The sequence below is a fragment of the Vicugna pacos genome, chromosome 20, assembly GCF_048564905.1.
Source record: "Vicugna pacos chromosome 20, VicPac4, whole genome shotgun sequence".
Lineage (NCBI taxonomy): Eukaryota > Metazoa > Chordata > Mammalia > Artiodactyla > Camelidae > Vicugna > Vicugna pacos.
The window spans coordinates 27312382-27335846 of NC_133006.1; the positions used below are offsets into that span (position 1 = coordinate 27312382).

Sequence of the window (23465 nt, forward strand, 5' to 3'; positions counted from 1 at the left end):
CACAGGGAACAGAAGGTAAATTTTCTCACTTTGAAATAAGGCATTCCTTCATTCACCAGATATTTACTGGGCACCTACCATGCAGCAGATACCATATGTCTCAGCCTTCCTGGAGTTTACATCCCTGTGTACAGAATACTGAACATCTTCCCATTTAGAACAAAACTGAAATAATCTAATTAAGAAATTACGGATAAGGAGGGGAGGGTATAGCTCAGTGGTAGAGCGCATGCCTAGTGTGCATGAGGTCCTGGGTTCAATTCCCAGTACCTCCATTAAATAACATAATATTTAAAAAAAAAAAAAACTAAAGTCAAAATTCCATGACAAGCAAAATATCAAAATTTTAAACACAGGCAGCCACACTACCATGCCACAATACCAAGTCTGAGGCAAAAGGAAAAAAGTATGTCCATATATAAATGTTTTTGTTTATTTTTTAATGGTTTTTTTCCCCAAGAACATTAAACTATTTGAAAAATATTGAAATGTTGAAGAGCAGCTATACTAAAATTCTCATCATTTTAAGTTTAAATATTTTATTTAGACCCAAACCAGAATTTCCTTAAATTTTATTTTCCTGGTTTTAATGGAATCAAATTCATGAATATAGTTTTAAAATCAACTTTTGAGGAAAACTAATGATTAAAAAATACACAAAAGCATGTATATAGGAATGTACATTTAAAAATTTTGCCTTAGTTTCCAATATGAGCCCACTGAGAAACTGAGAAACAAAGATATGGTTAGTTCAACCTGTTTCACACAGTGCATGCAAAGCCTTAGAATCTAACCCAGAACTTTGGCTAAGTGGTTCTTTCAATCAAGTAAAACAAAAATATTTAGAGAGGTTTTCTTTTTATATTTTTAGGCTCATTATTCTAAAAACTGTATCAGTGCTTACTTTGGCTTGGTGTCAGATATTTGTATTCATACGAACAAAGATATAAGAAATTCATGAAGCTTAATATGGATTCCTTTCTATCAAAGACATTTAAAACATATATTTGGAAACATTTCAAGTTTACTGTGAACAGAATTATCAGGGACTTGGGATAGAAGTGACAATCTGCTTCAAAGAAATGTCTCGTACTCAAGTATGGAGCTATGCCTTCTCAATTTAAAATTGGAAGATGAACTATACTTCAATCAAAAATAAATATCAACTACAATTCGATAATAAAATAAAATAAAATTGGAAGCAGCTTCCCTGTTACTGCACTTCCAAAAACAAACGCAAAAGTGTCACACATGAGCTCCAAATCAATTTTAAGTGAACACATAAAAGAATTTTGACCACTTTTGATTTAGAGTGGAATGTAGAATTAACAACAGGCACCCAGATTTTGTACCATAGATATGCCAAACCCCTCTTGGCAAAAATTATATTCCATTATGATTCAGAGTTGCATCATAAACAGAGTCTACTCAAAGACTGGGGTTTGAGAAATGTGATGGTTGCAGTTTTCTTGTAAAAAACAGGAAAGAGCCAATGCTTCCTTCCTGCTGGAGCTTTTTATAAATCATTCAAATTGAGTGCGGTTGGTTAATTCTTTAAGTAGCTAGCTCTTAACGACATACTACATTATAGGGAGTCTGCTATGTGGTGGGAGAGAGAAGCAGGGTTTTTAAAAGCATCTGTGTGCAAGTAAACAGGGCAGTGCATAGGTACTAGGTTATAGTGTTCTCCAGAATAATCATACACATTTATACGTTAAAAAGTGCTAGATTTATGGTAAGTAGCCTGATCAGGGTAATCATTTTTTAATGTATAGAAATAGCAAATCACTACGTCGTGTATCAGGGACTAACATAGTGTTGTAAGTCAATTATACTTCAAAAACAAACTCAGAGAGAAAGAGATCAGATTTGTGTTTATCAGAGGCAGGTGGTGGAGAGAAGGGGAATTGAAAAGGAGAGCCAGGGATTCCTGAAACTCAATATGGAATTTGGCTTCTAAAAGAGATTCTAAAATAAATCGGGAGTTTGAGATTTGCAGATGCTCCTCTATAGAAACTATATAGCAGATGTAACTACTATCTATAAAATAAATAAACACAAGTTTCTACTGAAGAGCACAGGGAACTATATTCAATATCTTGTAGTAACCTATAATGAAAAAGAATATGAAAAGGAATATATGTATGTATATGTATGACTGAAACATTATGCTGTACACCAAAAATTAATGCAACATTGTAAACTGATCGTATTTTGATTTAAAAAAATGTTTAATTAAAAATATAAAAAATAAGATAAAATAAAAAAGATGTAGAGGACGGAAGCAGAATCAACTGGAACTATTGAGTCACACATCCTCTTCCTCCCCCTGACTAATGCCTTGTAGGAGCAACTAAGTCATTGGAGGGGAACGAGCAACTGTCATTCTTTTAAGATACCCAGAGAGAAGCAACGACAGACTATGGGCAGGCAAGTGAGGGGTGGAATTAGCTCTCTGGGAAAGCAGAAAAGAACCCTCCACCAGCAGGTGGTGCATTTAAAGGAGGGGAGGAAAATGCCATCAGGTAAACACCAAGCTTGGATCACTTGGAGGGAGGGGCAAAAAAGTATTTTAATTGAAAAGAGGTTTTGAGCTGTCAATGCCAAATGATTCTCTCTTGAAACCTAACATCATCCAGCTTTCCTCTCAAAATCTTTGCCTTTTTGTAGCCTCGAACAAACAACTGAGATCCTGTTGTGTCTCTCGCCTGCTGAAGCTGCCGGTCTCAAGGAAGGGATCAATTTTGTTCGAAATAAGAGCACTGGCAAAGATTACATCTTGTATAAGAAAAAGAGCCACCTGAGAGCCTGTAAGAATATGTGCAAGCACCAAGGAGGCCTGTTCATAAAAGATATCGAGGATTTAGATGGAAGGTACCAAGAGTCCTTTGCTTTCTCCCTGAGGACCCTTTATACAGTTAGATTTGAGCTCGTTGAGAAATTTTAAATGAACCAATCAGCAAATTATTCCCCCTAACAAGTGCATAAATTTTCCTTATGCTCCTTTAGGGCATCTCTCTGATCTCAGAATGTTAGGACCTTTACTTAATTTTTTTCTGTCTCTCTTAAGAACTCTAATTTAAAATTTATTCCTAGCTTGATAGAAGTGAAACTTCAAAGATACGTGTGTCTGAGTGGGTGGGTGTGTTTACTGGCTTTGATATTCAAAGACTCAGGCTTCTTTTGGTTTCCTTTCCTACTTCCCCAGAGTGGGTACTTTTCTAAACACTGCTGGAGAGCAGATAGAATTTCCCTGACAGCCTCGTTGTGATTAAAAACCAAAAATGGTAGAGCTCACCCCCACCTCCACTGTACCTGCCCTGAACAGTGGCTCTTCTGATCATTTCTTGGAAGAACTCAGTGCGAGTAGCCCCTCCTCCCAGTTCAGAAGCAGTACCAGGACAGGACTGTCAAAGAGAGAGCAGCACTGCCTGACAGAGCCACGGAGGGTTCGGGGTGGGGGATGCTTTGCCAGTCTGATGCTCAACACCAGCAACAGTCTAGAGTACTTGCACACAGATTTGCTTCACTGCATACTTAGTTTCAAGGGCCTAGCCCACACATTATAAGGTTTTTAAATGTTAAACGCTATTGCATCTGTAGCTTGCTTGGCTCCCTAGACAGGGTTGCTAGATTGGGCAAATAAAAATAGAAGGCACCCAGTTAAACTTGCATTTCAGATAAGCAACGAATATATTTTTTAGTATAGATATATTCCAGGTATTGCGTGGGGGACACCTTTAGCTGGCAACTCCACTCTCGGAGAACCTCTTGGTTATTAGCTGACAGCCCCGTTTTGAGTCCCTTCCATCTTCCCAGTGGATTCAAGTTAGGGAAGCCTCAGACGTGGGCAGTTCAGTCACTTGTGAGCTTCTGCAGGCACTGGCGGACCTTGAAGTCTTCCAACTGCTGCAGAACTAGCACTCTGCTTTTCCTTTCTCCTTTTCTCTCCTTTGGTACACACTTAGCCGGCGGTTTAAGGAACTGTCACCATTTCATGATTAAGAGCGTGGTCATTCCTCTTAGACTGCCCGGTTAGAAGGCTGGCCCTACCACTTACCAGCTCCACGACCTTGGAAAAGCTTCTTAGCCTTTCTGGGCCTCCGTCCTCGCCTCTATAAAATGAAAGTAATACCTACTCTGTCCAGCTGCTGAGAGGATTGATTTCAAACACTTGAAACAATGTCTGGTGTATGATAGTACTCAACAAATGTCAGTTACATTTACTGGTATTATTACTCTGCCATGAGATTCTTGTGTCGCTTAGGAACAGAGGTTGTTTACAGGAATTCAGATTGTTCTTGAACTTAGCTGGCCCATTTTAGCTTAGAGATTGCTTTGCCGCAGACTGGCATCATTCTCTCTTTTACCCAAAGCCTTGGAGATGATTGATCCTATTGTCACCCTGTTGTGTTGGCAGGCTAACCTGGAGATCACACGCTGAGCTCCCCTGCCCATGAGGAACCAGGTTCTCTCAGTTTTAGTCCACGATGCAGCTCACCAAACATTTATACGCTGAAATTCCATCCCCGGAGTAATTTACATGCTATCCTCCCCCATCCACCTCTCCTCCCCCAAGGACTGGTTCTCCTTGGGTTCAACATGCAGCAATTCACCCGAGGAATCTCTTTTCCCCAGAATACAGGCAAGAGTAATGACCTACCTATTCTGATCTCCCTACCTCAGCCATTTTTCTTCTTCGTACATAATCAAGACCAGCCGCTCTCGTAAGCTGCGGTTCTCGTGTTTTACCTCTAACAGTTTTCACAACCTCTCTTGCACATGAAGCTGTCACCCCCTGCTATCTACCTGCTGCCTGTGAACAGTTAGGATCCTGCCACATTTTCCCTAAAATGACCCAGAATGCTGAATAGCTGCATTTGGAATGCTCAGATTTTGAAAGGTTGTTGGCTATTCATTGAGAAAGGAGATATTACAAAATAATCTATAAATCGAAGTGTGGAATATGTTTTTGCCTTATTACTAGAAAAGAGCATTTTAAAATTAATGATATAATGAAGCTGGAAAAAAATTGCATAGTTTACTGTTAAAATAGATGTTGTTAGTTTAAAAAAAATCTGATGTTTCTGGTTTGACACCTATTTGTAAAAAAAAAATGCTTTAACTATTAAAAATTAGACTTCACTAGAGACACTGTCAAAATAGATGAGAAATGAAACTTTCATGCCCAAGTTTCAACTACCACATCCCCCTCAACGATCTGGTGAAAAAGAAAAAAAAATTACTAAGTCTCCAATTTTGCTACAATCTGATTCTCATTCTGAAAGAGGGTTGCCAGAGTTAGCAAATTAAAATGCAGAACACTCAGTTAAATTTCAATTGCAGATAAGCAACAAATTTCTAGTATGTGTCAAATATTGTGTGAGAAGTAGTTTTAAATTATTTATCTATCTGAAATTCATATTTAACTGGGCATCGTGTATTTTATCTAGCAACCATGTTCTGAAATCTTTCCTCATTTTGGCCCCTAGTTGGATCTTCTCCAGCCTGGCTTGTATATGAAGAACCCTCCCTAAAGATGGCTTTATTCTGATGGTTTTTGATGACTTCCAACACATATTATGTTATGACATGTTGTTATCTTCACTTAAAATTACCTACTGAAGATTAGTCTGTTTTTCCTTGGATATTTGAATATTAGCTATTAATAGTTTTCCTTTCAGGTATTTTGTGTTCAACCAATTACAGTTATTTAATTTCATCACAAAATAATGCATTTAATCCTAAAAAATGATGTTTTCACTATTTCACAAACCTAAGTACAATTTTTCATCCAGGTCTGTTAGATGCACAAAGCACAACTGGAAGTTAGATGTGAGCACCATGAAGTATATCAATCCTCCAGGCAGCTTCTGTCAAGACGAACTGGGTAAATACCATCAATGTCGATCAATGTGTTCCGCTATTACTGCTACTGGGGGGTCATTCTTGTCCACTTGTTTCTAATCTCACTTGAAGCTTTGGATACATTCTGATTTTAAACGGTGGACACTGGGTCTTTTTAAAATAATTAGCACTGAACATTCTAAGCAGGCTTTCTCCCAAAGATCTCCTCGTTCATTAGACTAGTCTAGCTAAAGCTTTGTAAATTTTGTTAATCTTTTCAAAGGACTAACTTTTGATTTCATTAATTTTCTCGTTTTTCTAGTCTCAAGTCCATTTATTTCAGCTCTAATGTTTTTGTTGTTGTTATTTCCTTCCTTCTACTTGCTTTCGGTTTGGTTTGCTCCTCTTTTTTTAATTCTTAAGGTGGAACGTTGGGGTTTTTATTTGAGATTGTTTTTATTTTAGGCGTGTCCAGATCTAATTTCCTGTTATGCACTGCAACTGTTTTAGCTGCGTTTCATACGTTTCAGCATGTTATGTTTTCATTTTTATTCGTCTCAAAGTATTTGCTAATTTCTCTTGTGATTTCTTTCTTAAACCATTTGTATTTAGAAGTATGTTGTTTAATTTCTACATTTTTGTGAATTTTCCAGCTTTCTTCTCTTATTGGTGTCTAATTTCATTTCATTGTGGTCAGAGACAATGCTTTGTATGACTTTGTATACTTTGATCCTTTTAAATTTATTGAAATTTGTTTTATGGCCTAACATGTGGTCTCTACCGGAGAATATTCCACATGCACTTGATAAGAATATGTATTCTGTTGTTGGGTGGTGTGTTCTGCCTATGTTTGTCAGGTCTGGTTGGTTTACACTGTTCTTTGAGTTGTCTGTTTCCTTGTTGACCTTCTATCTGGTTGTTTCATCTTCCAGTCATCTTTTTAGGCATACTTTTGCAAATAATTACAGTTATTCTATAGATTATTTTTATTTCATGTTGTCTTAATAATATTATTATATTAGTCAGATTATGTTAAATTCTGTATATACATAATTTTAAAGTATATTTTACACTAAGTATTAACTTAAATAATTTATTTAGCTATTTCTCTGTTGTTGGAATTTAGGCTGTTTGTAGTTTCTTTTTCCATCAAAGCCGAAACTGTGATCTTTGTGCTTAAGAGCTTCTCTTTGTTTGGAGTTGTTTCTGTAAGATAGTTGAATTATTAGCAGAAGGGTATGACTAACTCATGCTTTTACCCATATTTAACACCTCATACATCTTGGTAAAGATGGGCTTCACATGGGCGGGTAGCCTAACTGAAAAAGGCACGACTATAAAAATAACAGAAGAAATATAGAATCTTTTTGTGACCTGGCGACTGGTGGCACTTCTCGACTCTTCAAATAACAGTTCAAAAGTACAGCTTAAAGGGCAGCCTCCCCCCAACCCACACACAAATCTGGTGAATATGATTTCCTCAACACTAAAGATTTTTGCTAAATGGAGGACACCATAGACAAAGTTAAAAGACATATGATCATTTGGATGATTATTTTGCAATGTTTACAACCAACATGGGTCTATTATCTAACATATAGGAGGAAGTAATGTAAATTGACAAGAAAAAGATAGGAAACCCAATTATAAAAAATGAAAAAAGGACATGAACTAGCATTTTAGGAAAAATCCCCAGAGGTCAATAAGCACATGAAGATACACTCAACTCATTCATTATCAGAAAACTGCAAACTAAAGCAATGAGGTGTTACTTTACATCTTTTTGACTGATAAAAAGTTAGAAACTGAGATGATGCCAAATGCGTCAGAGATATAAAGCTACAGGAATCCTCATGCATGTGGTGGGTGTGTGGCTGCTGCATCCATGCTGGAGAGTATCTTGACAGTGATTAGTCAGAGGGGGTTTATGAATACACCATGAACTGTCCATCCCACTCCTGTTTATATGCTGAAGAAATCTTGTTGTGGAACCTATGGGTCCACCACTGGGAGAGTGAGTCAGTAAAACGTGCTGGACCGTGGAATACTAAACTGCAGTTAGAGGAAGTGGTCTCGATGTACATGTGGCAACATGAATGAATCTTAAAAAACATAGTAATGAGTGAAAAAAGAGTAAGAAACAGATTGGAGACCCAAAGCTATTTATATACATTAAAGATGCACCCATACAATATTATACACATTTCGCACAAACATTCAAATGGTAGCCTGAAGGGGAGGTGAGGGAAATCAGAGTGGGAAACGAGATAAGTAAGTAAGTCAGTAGTAGCTTTGCCTGGACGGAATATAATGTGTCATGAACTAAAAAGTATGATTAACACAGTCCTCTTTACTTGAGGTCCTAAATGAATGAATGAATCCATTATTTAGTTATCCATTCTTTAATATGCATTGCATTACAATCCAGTTTTTAGAATGAACCAATTTTTGTTCCCGCCAAACTAGAATATGAGCCAGCCTTTTCTTTCATGCCTTACCAGCTCAGAGCATTCTTAGTCTTTCAGACTTTCCTCATTTGAGACAAAAATAGCACACTGTTTTCAATTGCATTTGTCTCTCAAATATGATGCTAATGTTTTACAAATGTGTTGGCCAGTTTTCTTTGGTGGTAGAAGTTTTTCGTTTTACATTTGTATCCGGATTTTCTACCGGAATTGTTTCCATTGCTATTAAACTTAAAACTCTTCCCTTTGATATTCTTTTTTTTTTTAATATACTTTTTAACCACTTGGTTGCTTTCCTTTAGAACATAAAAAACAATTATTTAAATAGGATCCTCTCCTTGACTGTCCTTATGCCAATAATCAATGATTCAATTATAGTTTTCTAATATGTTTTTGTTCCAATTCTTCTTCATTGGTCTTCCTTATAAAAAGATTTTAATGAATTCTATTTGTTTGTTCTTCTGGATAAATATTAAGTTACAACCCAAAAGACTTAGATCAAAATAAGGTCTCCACATTCTCCTGCTTTATAGATGCAGGAAGTTGGCAGAGATTATGTTTTCCTTCAGTGCATAAATGCAATTTATCTTTGTGCAAGGGTCATAAAAACCTTTATGGTATTTGCTTTGAAATAATAGTTAAGAATTATAGGCTCTTACATTTTTCTATTTCTCTTGAAAGAGAGAAAAATTCTAAAGAAGGAAAATCCTGAAGAGTGGATATCAATGCAGTTTTCTGGGAGTCTCCTATGATACCTTGTTTTTTTTTTTTAATTTTTATTGAAGTGTAGTTGATTTACAATGTTAGTTTCAGGTGTACAGTGATTCAGTTATACATATACATACATACATATTTTTTCTTTTCAGATTCTTTTCCATTATATGTTATTACAAGAAATTGAATATAGTTCCCTGTGCTATACAGTAGGTCCTTGTTGTTTATCTATTTTATATATAACAATGTGTGAGTATTAATCCCCAACCCCTAATTTTATCCCTTTCTGTCCTTTCCCCTTTGCATTCTATGTCCATGAGTTAGTTTTTGAATACCTTGTATTTTTGTACTGGTATTTGCTAGCATATACTTTTGTTTGTCCAATACTGAACTTTCTTTTTAACACTTCATTCTTTGAAGGTAAAATAATTACCACAATAATACTATTATTTATTAAATGCCTTCCCTGTGCCAGGCATAGTGCTGGACATTTTGGGATCTATTATCTCATTTAATCCCCACAATAACTCTATGAAATATGTGTGATAATCCTATTTTACAGATCAGGAAACTGAAACCCAGGATGCTGGTAATAAGCAGCACAGTCATGACCCCAACCCAGATGTTCCCAAATCCAGCATTCTGCCTATTTCATGACACTGTTTTCCAGCAACCATATAGCCTGGAAATAATGATAAGATATATCTTTATTATATAACTTGCATTTTCAAGGACATATTTTAATAATAATGGTGATATTAAGCATCTTTTCTGTGGTCCTGATTTTATTAAGAAAGCCAGTTGTGTTTTACTATTAAATAAGTTGATAACTATTACTAGGAAAAATACTAATTAATATGCTTCTATTAAATTCTTAAGCAATATTTAAAAGGTATAAAAATAGCAGAGTGAATAGCCATGCACCCAGCACTCAGCTTAAGACATAAAACATTAACCCCAGAAGGTCTTTATATACCTTCCCTTGATCATACTATATATCCTGTCATCTCCCAGAGGTAATCACTCTTCTGAATTTGGGGTTACAGGAGAGCTAGTCTTGATTATTGTATTCATTATAGTCACAAAAGGAAAACAGATGGCATCCTCCAATTGGGGGTTTGAGGAGGATATATTCACAAAAGGAATTTTTTTTTTAATAAGGTGTAGATGTGGGAGAATCTCAGGGAAGGTAGAGTAATCTGGAGTTGATAAAAACCAAGTTATCCATCTTTAGGTCCAAAGCAATGAGAGGGGAGCAGTTTCCAGAATCTGGAAGAAGAGAGAGTCATAAAGAATTGGCTTCCATGAGATGAACAGTGACCTCTGTCCTCACTCAGAGCTCAGCTAGGTCAAATGACCTTACAGGGAAAGAGCCAACCCAGCCTCACTGATTTCTTTCACCATCTCACCCTGGGGCTTCCCAATGGCCAAACTCACCTAGAGGGTGGAGAGTACGGGAGCCCTTTGATGTGGTCTGGATAAGTCAACCTCCTGGAGCAGAAAACAGGTGGACAAGGGTGGAGACAGGTAGAGAAGAGGGGGTCTGTAGGGAAGCATGAAGCTGTCTGGTGCAATCATATTTCTAGCTTTTAAAGTACTCTTTTAAAAATGAATAAGTAATACATTTTATTCTTAGCTCAAATTGAGATAATCCTATACCTAAATTTCCCAACTTGAAGTGCCAAGTCGGGACAGGAGCAGTGCCTAGGTTGAGAGAGGGTGATGTACAACCCCAAGAGAGTCTTGGAAGACATGGAATTAACACCATTAATTAATCAATTAACTCAAAAAGTATTTAAGAAATGCCGACTGTGAGCTGAGCATTGTTCTTGGCACACTGTTGATACAGCAGCAAACAAACCACAATCCCAGATTTCATGGAGCTCACAGTCTTATAGGGGAGACAGACCATAAGCAAACAATATGTAGATTTGTCCAGTGACAATAAGGGCTAGGAAGAAAAATTACAAGGGGCGGAAAGCTGGAGAGCACTCTTTGAGATAAGGTGGTCAGAAAGCCCTCTCTGATAAGGTGGCATCTGAGTCCTCAACGAGGTCGGGGAGTGGGTAGTGCTGATAGTAACGAAAGCGTTCCAAGGAGACCATCGAAGTGAGTCACCAGTTTGTCAGGGGCAAAGAAGGAGGATATAAGTCTGTAGCCATGAGGATGAAGCCAGGTCAATGAGAGAGAGAAAAACAGACTTTGGAGGGAGGTAATTCTTTAAGTTGTCAAATTTTTCTTTATCGTGGCCCCTCAAGTTGACCTTGAAAATTGGAATTTGACAGCATATAAAAGTCTTTGTTCATAGCTACTAGGGAAGACTCCAAAATGCATAATTTTTCATTTTATGGGTAATTTTTTCCTCAGTTTCTTCCACTAGCAGGTATCTTAAAGTGAGTGTAATTAATATTCATTTGGCAAGTATAGGCAAAACATCATTAAACAGACTTTGAAGAAAGTAGGAAAATGCTTGACTTTGAGGGCAGAGCAGTGATGCCATTTCCACAGGGATGGCTTTGGTCTAAGACTTCATTTGCTTTCATTTAGCAATTAATAAAAATTGCTGGCACTTATTAGAATTAACTGTCCTTGGAGGTAGCTAGGGTTAAAGAGAAAAAAAATGCCCAAGATCATCCAACTATTAAGTTATTAAGTGGGAGCATTAGGGTTCCGAACAGGCCGTCTGTCACCCGAACACGCATCCATCAGTGGTTTTCTGATGGTCTCCCAAAACAATGGGGAAGGCTCTCAAACAAGGTCCCACCTCCCTCCAATGAATCCTCTCCATGTGTCTTACAGAGGTCTTTTTAAAATGAAGATCTGATTTTAATACTTTCTTGCTCTAGCAGTTAGGTATTGCTTTCAGCTTTTGTAATAGAAAACCCAAAGAAGAGTGGCCCAGTTATACAGAAGGTGTTTTTCTTTCTTTCTTTCTTTCTTTGGTGTGAGGGGGAGGTAGTTAGTTTATTTATTATTTTGATGGCAGTACTGGGGATTGAACCCAAGACCTTGTGCATGCTAGGCAAGCACTCTACACTGAGATATACCCTTCCCCTCCCTAGAAGGTGTTTTTCCTACCTCACAAGAAGTTGGAAAGCGACAGTCCTGGGCATTATGACTGGTCCATGGTTTATCAAGGAGCCAAGTCCCTTCTATTTTCCTGCTCTGTTATCCTTAGTGCCTGGCTTTTCTCCTCAGGGTCTCAGGATGTCTCCTGTTCCTCTAAGCATGACAACCAAGTTCCACACAAGATGGGGAAAGACGATGAGCAAACAGTACAGATCCCTTGAGTTTGTCCCTCTTTGTCAGGAAAATAAACGTGTTCCTGACAGTCCCACCATTAGACTTTTGCTCACGTCTCACCAGCCAGAGCTATGAATACTGTATGTAGAGCTGTGTCTATGGCCACTCATAATTGCAAGGGGGTCTGGGAAATCACGATCTTTAAACAAGTGTATCACCATTCCTAAAAAATTTTTTAAATAAAAAATAAAAACAGGGTGCTAATAGTAAGGAAGAAGAAAGTGTATAGATTTTGTATACGCCACCAGCGTGTCTGCCATAATTACTTAAAATTCTTCACTGACTCCTCATTGCCACAAGATATAATCTGAACTCTTCCTTTACAGGGAATCTAGGGTCCTCTGTGACCTACTCTGACCTGTCTCTCCCGCCTGGCTCAAACACCATTTTCCTTGATCATAAAGTACCAGTCACTCTCTGTCCATGAGTCTATTTCTGTCCTGTATTTATGCTTTGTTTTTGTTTGTTTGTTTGTTTTTGTTTTTTAGATTCCACATATGAGCGATCTCATATGGTATTTTTCTTTCTCTTTCTGGCTTACTTCACTTAGAATGACATTCTCTAGGAGCATCCATGTTGGGAAGGGACAGACTGGGATTTCAAAATTGTAGAACAGATAAACAAGATTACACTGTATAGCACAGGGAAATATACACAAAATGTTATGATAAATCACAGAGAAAAAATGTGACAATGAGTGTGTATATGTCCATGTATGACTGAAAAATTGTACTGAACACTGGAATTTGACACAACACTGTAAAATGATTATGAATCAATAAAAATGTAAAAAAAATAAAAAATAAAAAAAAAAATAAAGTACCAGTCACTTTGTATATCAAGCTCTCCCATGGTTCCATGCCTTTATTTGCTCTTCTCTCATTCTTTTTGCTTCACATCATCATATTTCTTTTGTCAGCCCCAAGTATCTCATCTTTCAAGTCTAGTTGAAGGATTACTTTCTATTTGAAATCTGCTTTGACTCTTACAATCAGACTGGGTGTTCCTTTCTGGACACTCCTGTAGCACCTGGAACTCATTTCTATGAATCATTCATTTGATTGCAATGAAGTTGTTGGTGTGTGTCTGTGTCCCTGACACACCTGAGATCTCATGAGTTCCTTAAGTGTAATATAAATAAAGAAACGAATGGGTGTTGGTCTTCAACCCTCATCTCGGTAGATATTGCTTGACCCAAGTGAAAATTGCCTTTTGTTTTGATTTTCGTACTCTGTGTACCTGAGCCATACATTCCTATTTCAGTGATGCTTCTTTAAAGTCATTTTTTGTTGTTAATCCAGATTTGCTCCCCTTTGGTTCTAGTTGTAGAAAAGGATAAAGAAAATGGACTTTTGCTTCTGGAACTGAATCCTCCTAACCCCTGGGATTCAGATCCCAGATCTCCTGAAGATTTGGCTTTTGGGGAAGTACAGGTAAGAAAACACTAAATTATTATAGTCTTAAAAACAAACATAAAACCAAGATGTATATATTTACACCCTACATTACCTTGAATATTCTTGGATGTGGCTAGTTAGGACATAAAATAAAGTAATTCTGAACTCTTGAGCAAATTTTTTAGGAATCCCCAGAACTTTGCAGGGAGTACAAGGAAATAGATCCTGAAAAAAATAAAAAACAAACAAACAAACAAGAAAACTTTAAGAGGTCGTCCCAAAGGAGAAACATGGAAAACTACTGGAGGAAGTTCAGAAATTGCCCTTAATACCAGATCATTGTCAGATAAAGTGGCCAGTTGTATATTTCTGTGTATTGCTGTAAGATCTTTTCACAAACCTTCTTGTGCATTTTCCTACTTTTAGAAGAGAGTTTCCTCCAGAAAGAACACTTTGGTAGTTGGGAGAGGTAAACAATCAAAAACTAATTTTGCTGGAGCATTTGGGAAGCTTGTGAAAATGGACCATTACTTTTTGGAGGAAACAAAGTGGAACCTACGCATTACAAGCATAATAACCTGAATTTGATCTGTCGACCTCTCTTTACCCTCTGTTGGCTTTTCACACGGGAGTTTCTATTACCTTATCTCTGCTTCTTGGTGTGTTCCCTTTTCATATGGATATGCCAGACCATGGGAAGGGAGTGACGAATTGATTTAGAATCCTTTAGTCCATGCTGTCTCTCAGTCATTGTTTACAGCCATTCTCAGACACCTTGACATCCTGAGTGAGTCAGCAAGTAGTTTAGAAGAGAAAGCCCTACAAGGCTCTGCCAGCCCACCAGGAATCATTCGCTCAGATGTCCATTCGCGCCCACTCTGGCAACTAAATCCCTAAATATCTGCCATGACATCTCTAACTGTCTTTCCCTGTAAATTGTGCTTTGAAGGAACTGGTCACAAAAGATATTCTGCAGTGCAGACTATAAATAAATATTTAGGAGCTAATTTAAATAGAGTAGAGCTGGGTAAATCAATTGGTTTGACACCTAAAACCAACCATGAGAATTTCTATTCTAAAAAAGTAAAGTGATCTCTGCTGGGAGTTGTCTTCTATACAGATGCTCCTGCTGCGTCTCCCTTGAGTCCCATTTCACTGAACGTGCTTAGGAGCAAAGTTCTCCAAAGTGACTTGTTAGCTAACCAGCACAGTTCATTGTTGCTGGTGGGTGATGATTCGATAATCTGAATCTCAGTCTTCCGACAGGTAACGTACCTTACTCATGCCTGCATGGACCTCAAGCTGGGAGACAAAAGGATGGTGTTTGACCCTTGGTTAATTGGTCCTGCTTTTGCCCGAGGATGGTGGTTACTACATGAGCCTCCATCTGATTGGCTGGAGAGGCTGTGCCAAGCAGACCTAATCTACATCAGTCACATGCACTCAGACCACCTGAGGTAATGAAGTCTGAGCGCTCAACTCAGAAGAAAATGCTACAGCAAAGGCATCACTGTTTTTTCGGTTCTTTTGCATCTTTTCGATCACTGCTCATTTTGAGGTAGATTCATTGGGATGATGAAAAGAGGACTAATTTAGATAAATGCTTACATTTGCATAGCGTAATTTTTAAACCATTTTTTAAAATTAAAATACAATCAGTTTACAATGTTGTATCAATTTCTGGTTTACAGCGTAATGTTTCTGTCATACATATATTCCTTTCCATATTCTTTTTCATTATAGGTTACTTAAGATATTGAATATAGTTCCCTGTGCTATACAGTAGAAACTTGTTAGTAGTATCTGCAAATCTCAAACTCCCAATTTATCCCTTCCCACCTCCCTTCCCCCTGTTTTCTATGTCGGTGAGTCTGTTTCTGTTTTGTAAATAAGTTCATTTGCTTCTTTTTAAAAAAATATTCCACATATAAGTGTTATCATAGGGTAGTTTTCTTTCTCTTTCTGGCTTACTTAGAATGACGATCTCCAGGTCCATCCATGTTGCTGCATAGCATAATTTTTAAAGTACTTTCACGCAGTATACCATTGGAAATGTAGAAGGAGCTATCGTGGGAAGGAGGAAAGGGTTTAATAACTATCTTCTCACTTCCCACCCTCAGGCTACTTGAAGAAAGTCTTAAGTTTAAGGATCATCAAAATTGACTTCCTTTTTTTGGTCAACATTTATGAGTGGACATAAACAACAAGTTTCTTCTGTAGAGCACAGGGAACTATATTCAATATCTTGCAGTAACCTAAAATGAAAAAGAATATGATAACAAATATATGTATGACTGAAACATGCTGCACATCAGAAATTGACGCACATTGTAAACTCACTATGGTTCAATAAAAAAACTACATTTATGGCTGGAGTCAGCACACCCTTTCTATAAAGGATCAGAGTGTAACTATTTTGGACTTTACAAGCAATATGGTTAGTGTCTCAATGACTCAACTCTGCTGTTACAGTACAAAACAGCCATAGGCAATCCTGAATAAGCCATATTGTCTTCCAAATAAAATCTTATTTATGTACAATGACATGTGAATATCATAAATTTTTCATGTGTCGCCGAATAGGCTTGCCCTTTTGATTTCCTTTTCAACCCTTTAAAAAGGTAAAATGCGTCCCTAGCTTACAGCGGCAGGTTGCTGTGGTTTACCAATTCCTGATTTGTAGCACTTCAACGACACTGAGCTCCCAGCTTTTGGACCCTGAGTCAACCCCTGCCCCTCAACACTCTGTTGAAACCAGAGCCCTAAGATACTGAGGACAGGAACTGAAACTTCCCTAACTCAGGCAATCAAAAAGGAGGGAGAAAGAAGATCTTTTATGTACAAAAACACACACATTCATGAAGAAACGATTATCAGAAGAGGGAGGGTCGGAGTCCCAATCCCCTGGCTTCATTACAGGGTCCTGATTGTAGAAGTTTGGGTCGCTGGTGCTGGGTTGCCAACGTAAACACGTAGGTAAACACGTAGCAGTGCCCACAATGTGCTAAAATGAAGCCATTTCAATCTTTTTTTCTTCTGTGGCTTTATGTGACAAAGATCACTTGAAGAACATACTTTGATAGAAGTGTCCACGATTAGGGAAAATACATTGTTTGCTGGTTGAATGGCCCTTTGATTTTTCTATTGAAAGCATATGAGATCTCTAAGGCATGAGTATGTTCCCTCTTTTTTAAAAACTTAAGTAATTAACTTCCTTAGTAACAAATTACCTGCAACACACTTAAAAATTGAACACCACCCACTGAGATATTGTGATGCTACAATTAAAAATCTCGTCTGCTGCATGATACCTTTGTTCCATACAAGCTTCTGGAAGTAAACTTGTAAAACTTCAGGATTATGAGAACCCTGGGTTTGTGCATTGTGTAATAACAATATTGTGTAGGAGTAACTGTATACAGCTTCTCTAGAGAGATTAGTATCTCATAAACAAGGTAATTGCTTTATAGTGCCTGTTAACAAGATACCTTTGTCTAATGAGAGACAATCTATGAATACATACTGAATTGTTGGGAGGATAAGAACGTACTATGTTATTGGTCCAGTTTTTTCCCAACTACTTCCTGAAAACCAATTTAGTTTTCATTTCAGGGGCTTGTGTGGGCCAAGTTGCCAGGCGTTAAAACACCAATTCTCAATTGTAGTATCACAATGCATTGGTTGTGTAGTGTATTGTAAATAGTTTATTACTGAAAAGTTATCAAAGCTTGTAATTTTCACTCCTTTGAGTTTATTTCCTTGATATAGAATAGACCCTTACTTTTTATTATTATTATTATTATTGCTATTTTTTTTTACTTCATTACATTTTTGTTTTGTTTTTGTAGGGGGGGGTAATTAGGTTTTTTATTTATTTATTTTTGAATGGAGGTACTGGGGATTGAACCCAGGACCTTATGTATGCTAAACACACATTTTATGACTGAGCTATACCCTTCCCTGACCCTTACTTTTTAACTCTTACCTATTCAGCTAATAAATACTAAAGTCATTTGTCCCCATTCCTCTTATCTGACCTTTACTCACTGAATAAAATCTCCTTGATTCACAAAAGCAAGGAGGAAAGATCAATGTGCTTTAGAAAACAGTCTTTAGTCAAGGAAATGTGATTTTATTATGTAAATACATCAGAATTGTAACATATTATTAATAGATGCCAGTAAGAATTGTCAACAATTTAAAAATCATGAAGCAATAAACATCCATGTTAGAATAATTTATCCTGACTCCCAAAGTCCTTTAAAATAGAAAATTTAGGTAGTTAACCCAGAGACCGAAGATATGTTCAAGGAATCCTTGATTTTTTTGAATCCTTTGTTTTTAGAGAAGAAAATCTACTGATTTTTTTCCCTCTGGATTCTATTTAATACAATGCTGGAACCTGAATATTAGAATCAGTATTAAGTACAGATATGCTGGTTTTGTTTATGCTTTGCATACAATTAAATATCTTATTTCACCTGACATTATATTTTATGTACAAGTCTGATTCTTAAACCAGATAGTACTTTCATTAAAGTTGGAATTGCATTCTAATAGAAGAAGCACTAAGTTTAGGATCAGAAAACCTGAATTTGAATGCCAATTTACTATTTGTTAGTTGTATATTTCTGAATATGTTTCATCATTTATGAAAACAAACAAAAAAGTCAACGGTTTGTGTGTGTGTGTGACAATCAAGTAAAATAATATGTGAAAATGCCTAACACCATGACTGAAATATAATAGATACCTATACAGCCATTTATTTGTTTATTATTCATCTTTTTTGCCACAGCCACAGTGGTGTATAATCCTTTTGTATAATGAGTGTTCGATAAATGAAAGTTGACCATCTAATTAGGCACTCAAAAGTGCTTGGATGGTTGATTGTGTACTGAGCTGGGCTTACTACAAATGGTAACGTAGTTTTCCTCTACACTAAATTTTAATGTCTTGCCTAGCTGGTAAGCCACTCTCCTTAAGGACAAAGAATTCATTCTGTATCCCAATGTGGCTATCAACCTTTGAAGGTTGAGAAATTGGCCTCCATGGTGGGCAGTCCACAGGTTCTCCTTGTCTTAGAGCCAAGCCTTTCTCTTATTGGGAGCTGCTGCTTGAGGAATGAGGAAAAAATGAAACTCATGGAGATTGTCACCTACCAGAAACCACGTTAGCATGACTTCTCCACTCTGTATCTTCTGTTAGAATTACCTTTGCTCAGAGCAGCATCAGTGTGGAAGATGGGTATTTGCACATCTGCTTAGATGTACATGCCATGGTGTATGGTATGTTCTAACAATAAAGAGGAATCTTCTAGGAAATTCCCCTCATTGTATGGTCAACGTTGAGAAAAAAACTCTTCTTTTGGACTCTGGTGAGGGTCTGGTTTTTAAGTTCCTTGCTTCTTGGTCAACATGTTGGTTTAAGGAGCCAACTGTCTCTTCTACTAGATGATCCTACTTTTTCACCTTTCAACCTTTCTGTCCTTCTGATCCTAGTTACCCCACATTGAAGAAGCTTGCTGAGAGAAGATCTGATATTCCCATTTATGTTGGAAACACGGAAAGACCTGTATTTTGGAATCTGAATCGGAGTGGTGTCCAGTTGACGAATATCCATGTAGTGCCGTTTGGAATATGGCAGCAGGTCGGATATCCGTGTTCTTTCCACGCTTTTCAGTTATGCTTCCTGGAGTAAATTTTAAATGAGGTAGTCACTTTAAAAAAACAAAGGCCGACTTTGTACATGGTACGGTGGAAATACATAGTACTGTGTAAATCTCTATTTAAGCTAAAATAAAAGATGGATTTTCTCTCCATTTATCAATGATATGACTCTATAGTACTGGATAATAAGTCCAGTTCCCAATAAGGGGGGTTTCTTTATAAAAGAGACGACAACTTCTTCAAATATTGAATTAAAAGCCAAACTGATATAAACAGTTGTTGTTTTTATTGCTAAATTCCAGGTGGACAGAAATCTTCGATTCATGATTTTGATGGATGGTGTTCATCCTGAGATGGACACTTGCATTATTGTGGAGTACAAAGGTATTTTCTTATCCTCATCAACAATCCAAAATGAAAAATACTCTCGGAAGGAAAGAAAATAATAGCTATCCAAAATTTCATCCTATGTTCAATTTTTTTAATTCTTTTTTTTAAGTGATTTTTTTTTGGTAGGGGGAGGTAATTAGGTTTATTTACTTATTCTTAGAGGAGGTCCTGGGGGTTGAACCCAGGACCTCATGCATTCTAAGCATGCACACTCTACCACTTGAGCTATACCCTCCCCACTTCATCCTATGTTCATCTTCTTCCATCTTCATTTTCCATAGAATATAGTATATTCCATCCCTGTCTAAGAAAAATGGGATGTCATTCAGATAATCTTACACAGAACAAATAAGCAGTAACATACTCTATGGAGTACCAGGGACAAAGCTTTTTTTCCAAAAGGCAACAGATATTCTATACTTCACCTATAGTAATTTCATCAAAATTGCCTTTATTGAATAACTGCTCTACTTTCATCTTGAAATATCATGTAAAATGATCATACACTTCTGTCTTTCATGTGAGAAGATGGCTTTACCCCAAGAGTCATTGAATAAAATTTCCAAAAGGTGAGAGATTTGTGTTGATCTGGTTACTCTTTCCCCTGCATCCTTGGGGGCTCAACATCTGAAAATAGTGGAAGAAAGTAGTCTATCTATAATCCTAGGGTGGAATCAAGCTAATCGTCCTCATTCAGAACCCACTGAATCAAATAGGATGAATTTATTTACTTGGAAGTTCAAAATATGCTATTGAAGACTAGATTTTGAAATCTCTTACTCTCCTTTTTCCTTAGACATCAACAATTCTTCTATAATTGAAGAAGTCAGATTATACAGACTTGAATGGAAGACTTTGTTGGCCTAGGAATTCCAGCTATGGTGTTCAAGATTTCCCCTTGAATACTTATACCATTTTGTTTTTCCACAGGTCATAAAATACTCAATACAGTGGACTGCACCAGACCCAATGGCGGGAGGCTGCCTATGAAGGTTGATCTAATGATGAGTGATTTTGCCGGAGGAGCTTCAGGCTTTCCGATGACTTTCAGTGGTGGAAAATTTACTGGTAATACTTTATATCAGAGTGATGCCAAAGAGCAGGCATGGCACTTTGCTAAATGCTGTGCAAATAATACAAAGATAATTAATACATGGCCCCTCCCCACAAGAAGCTTATAGTCTTATTGGGAAACCAGACTTGCAAAATACAGATACACAAACTAAAGTTTCCGACTCAAAATATGCTGATGGGGCATGAAAGAAACACTAAGGAGATTAGGGAGCCTCTCAGGAAAAGTCAGGAAGAGACATTTGGGTCATTTGCATTCCTGCTGTAGACCATAGCGCAAACAGGAAGAGCCCAACGTTGGGAATCCAGGCTTAGATGCTCTTGGTACGTGATTCAGAAAAGGATGTGTGCAACTTGAGGTGAGCACATCCCCTTGGCCCTGTGGAACACTCATACAGTGGGGGATGAGGCAGAGGAAGCCCCCCTAAGTGTGGAGTTACGGGGCACTGGGGAGTAGAGGAAATAGGGAAATAGTGATCAAAGAGTACAAACTTCCAGTTATAAAATGAGTAAGTTCTGGGGGGTGTGATGTACAGCATGGTGACTACAGTTAACAACACTGTACCATATACTTGAAAGTTGCTAAGAGAGTAGATCTTAAATGTTCTAACCATACACACATCGATAAATGGTAATTTTGTGAGGTGATGGACATGCTAGCTCACCTTACTGAGGTAATCACTTAGCAATGTATGTGTGTGATGAAATCATAACATTGTATACCTTAAACTAGTACAATGTTATGTGTCAGTGATATCTCAAAGCTAGAAAACAAATGTAGTGTCCAAGGCAGAAGCTCTTCTGCTCTGGGTCGACGGGTAGTGCTAGGGTTGGGATGGGGGAGGCTGTGTAAGTGGTATATTTTGTTCATTGGGGGATCCTCAGTACTTGCCTTTTAAGTGCTCAATATATGTCCACTTAATAAATTAGTATTTTTGGTAAGCGATCTCTGTTTAACCACATGACAGAAATGCCCTTCTTGGAGTGTGAAGAAAGCCTATCCAGTCCCTTTCTTCTGTAAGTCTGTATCCATTGCCCCCCAGAATGCATTACCACATGAGAGAGAGAGAGAGAGAGAGGGTGCTGTCCTTACAGGGTTAACAGTGTGACTGGGGAGGCAAAGTTCACTTACTAAGGGGTAGCTAGCATCACTCCATTCTTATGTGAGTATGTGTATGTGTGTGTGTACATGCACACATGTACATTTAAAAGGGTCTGGAATATACCAGAATGTTAATAGTGGTTCTGTCTAGCTTATGGGTAGCTTACTTTTTTCTGTATCCTTGTCTGTGTTGATCAAATTTTCATAACATTAACAGCAGGAGCAATTCCCTGACACGGTACCCTACAACCTCTGGGCTCTGCCTCATTGCTCAGCTTCTCTTCCTGCCTGCATCCCCATTGCTTGACAAGAATCAGCCCACACTGGCTTGCTTGTTGTTCCTCAAACCCAATACACCAAGTCCGTCTGTGCCCCAGCACCGTCATATTTGTTGTTTCCACCCCTGGAGTGCAATTACTCCTGACCTCCACATGGTTGGCGACTTCTCTCTCATGTCTGTCTGTGTTCTATGACTCCAATGTCATCTTTACTAACCACCCCATCTAATATGCCCCTCCATTCCACCCGCAGCTATGCCAGCCACCCTGTATCCCATGGCCCTGTTTTACTTTCTTCCTAGCTCAGCCCTCCTTGAAATGAACTTACTTACTTATTCATTATTTGCTTCTTTCACTAGAATGAATGCTTCATGAGAGCAGGGACCTGCTTTATCTTGTTCGCCACTGTATTCTCAGTGCCTAGGACTACATCTGGCACGTAGTAGGTGCTCAATAAATATCAATCAAATGAATGAATGAGCAAATGACAAATCAGCCACCTGTGAGGTAGGCATCCTGATCCCATTTTACAGAGGCGAGGACAGACTTAAAGAGTTTAAGTGGCAGAGCTGAATTTTTTTTAACATTTTTATTGATTTATAATCATTTTACAATGTTGTGTCAAACCTACATCTTAACTGACTCCAAGGTCCATGCTCTCCACCACGATGCATGGCCAGGGTGTAATAAACATGACTCACCAAAACAGCAAAGCCATTTCCATGTTAGTAGAGTTAATCATTATGAGAACCCCAGTGCCCTTAAGATGTGCATGCACGCAAAGTATGACTGTTCATATTGTCCTGTGTGTTCAACTAAGGTCTAATGACTGGCCATAAAAAAGGAGAGGGCTCAGTGTCTTTAGCTGGTTTGGGAACACTTTCCTAGTCATCAACTGAAATTTACCAAATAAAGCCACTAATGACATGGACCTTTGCTCTACCTCTGTGTTAATCAGATATCAATTTTATCTCCTGAAAGACTTCTAGTCTACCAGAGCTTTTGTTTTTCTGTGATTTCTAAACTGAGGAGACTCTAATCTAAACCCTGTCATTCCAGAGGAATGGAAAGCCCAATTCATTAAAACGGAAAGGAAGAAACTCTTGAACTACAAGGCTTGGCTGGTGAAGGACCTCCAACCACGAATTTATTGCCCCTTTGCTGGGTATTTTGTGGAATCCCACCCATCAGACAAGTATGGCTGAACATTTAGTGTAATGTATAAATTA

At 37.7% G+C, this 23465-nt stretch overlaps 1 protein-coding gene and 1 non-coding gene across 2 annotated transcripts in view; both read left to right on the forward strand.

Moving 5' to 3' along the window:
• Window positions 1–23465, forward strand: part of LOC102537513 (cytidine monophosphate-N-acetylneuraminic acid hydroxylase-like) — a 54180-nt gene that overhangs the window by 12452 nt on the left and 18263 nt on the right. The window contains 8 exon segments of the mRNA XM_072945579.1: window positions 2671–2874; window positions 5799–5890; window positions 13653–13762; window positions 14993–15183; window positions 19228–19375; window positions 19698–19779; window positions 20716–20853; window positions 23296–23431. Of these exon segments, the coding sequence (XP_072801680.1) occupies window positions 2671–2874; window positions 5799–5890; window positions 13653–13762; window positions 14993–15183; window positions 19228–19375; window positions 19698–19779; window positions 20716–20853; window positions 23296–23431 (1101 nt within the window).
• Window positions 203–275, forward strand: TRNAT-AGU (transfer RNA threonine (anticodon AGU)). The gene has a single exon. It is a non-coding gene; the product is annotated as a tRNA-Thr (tRNA).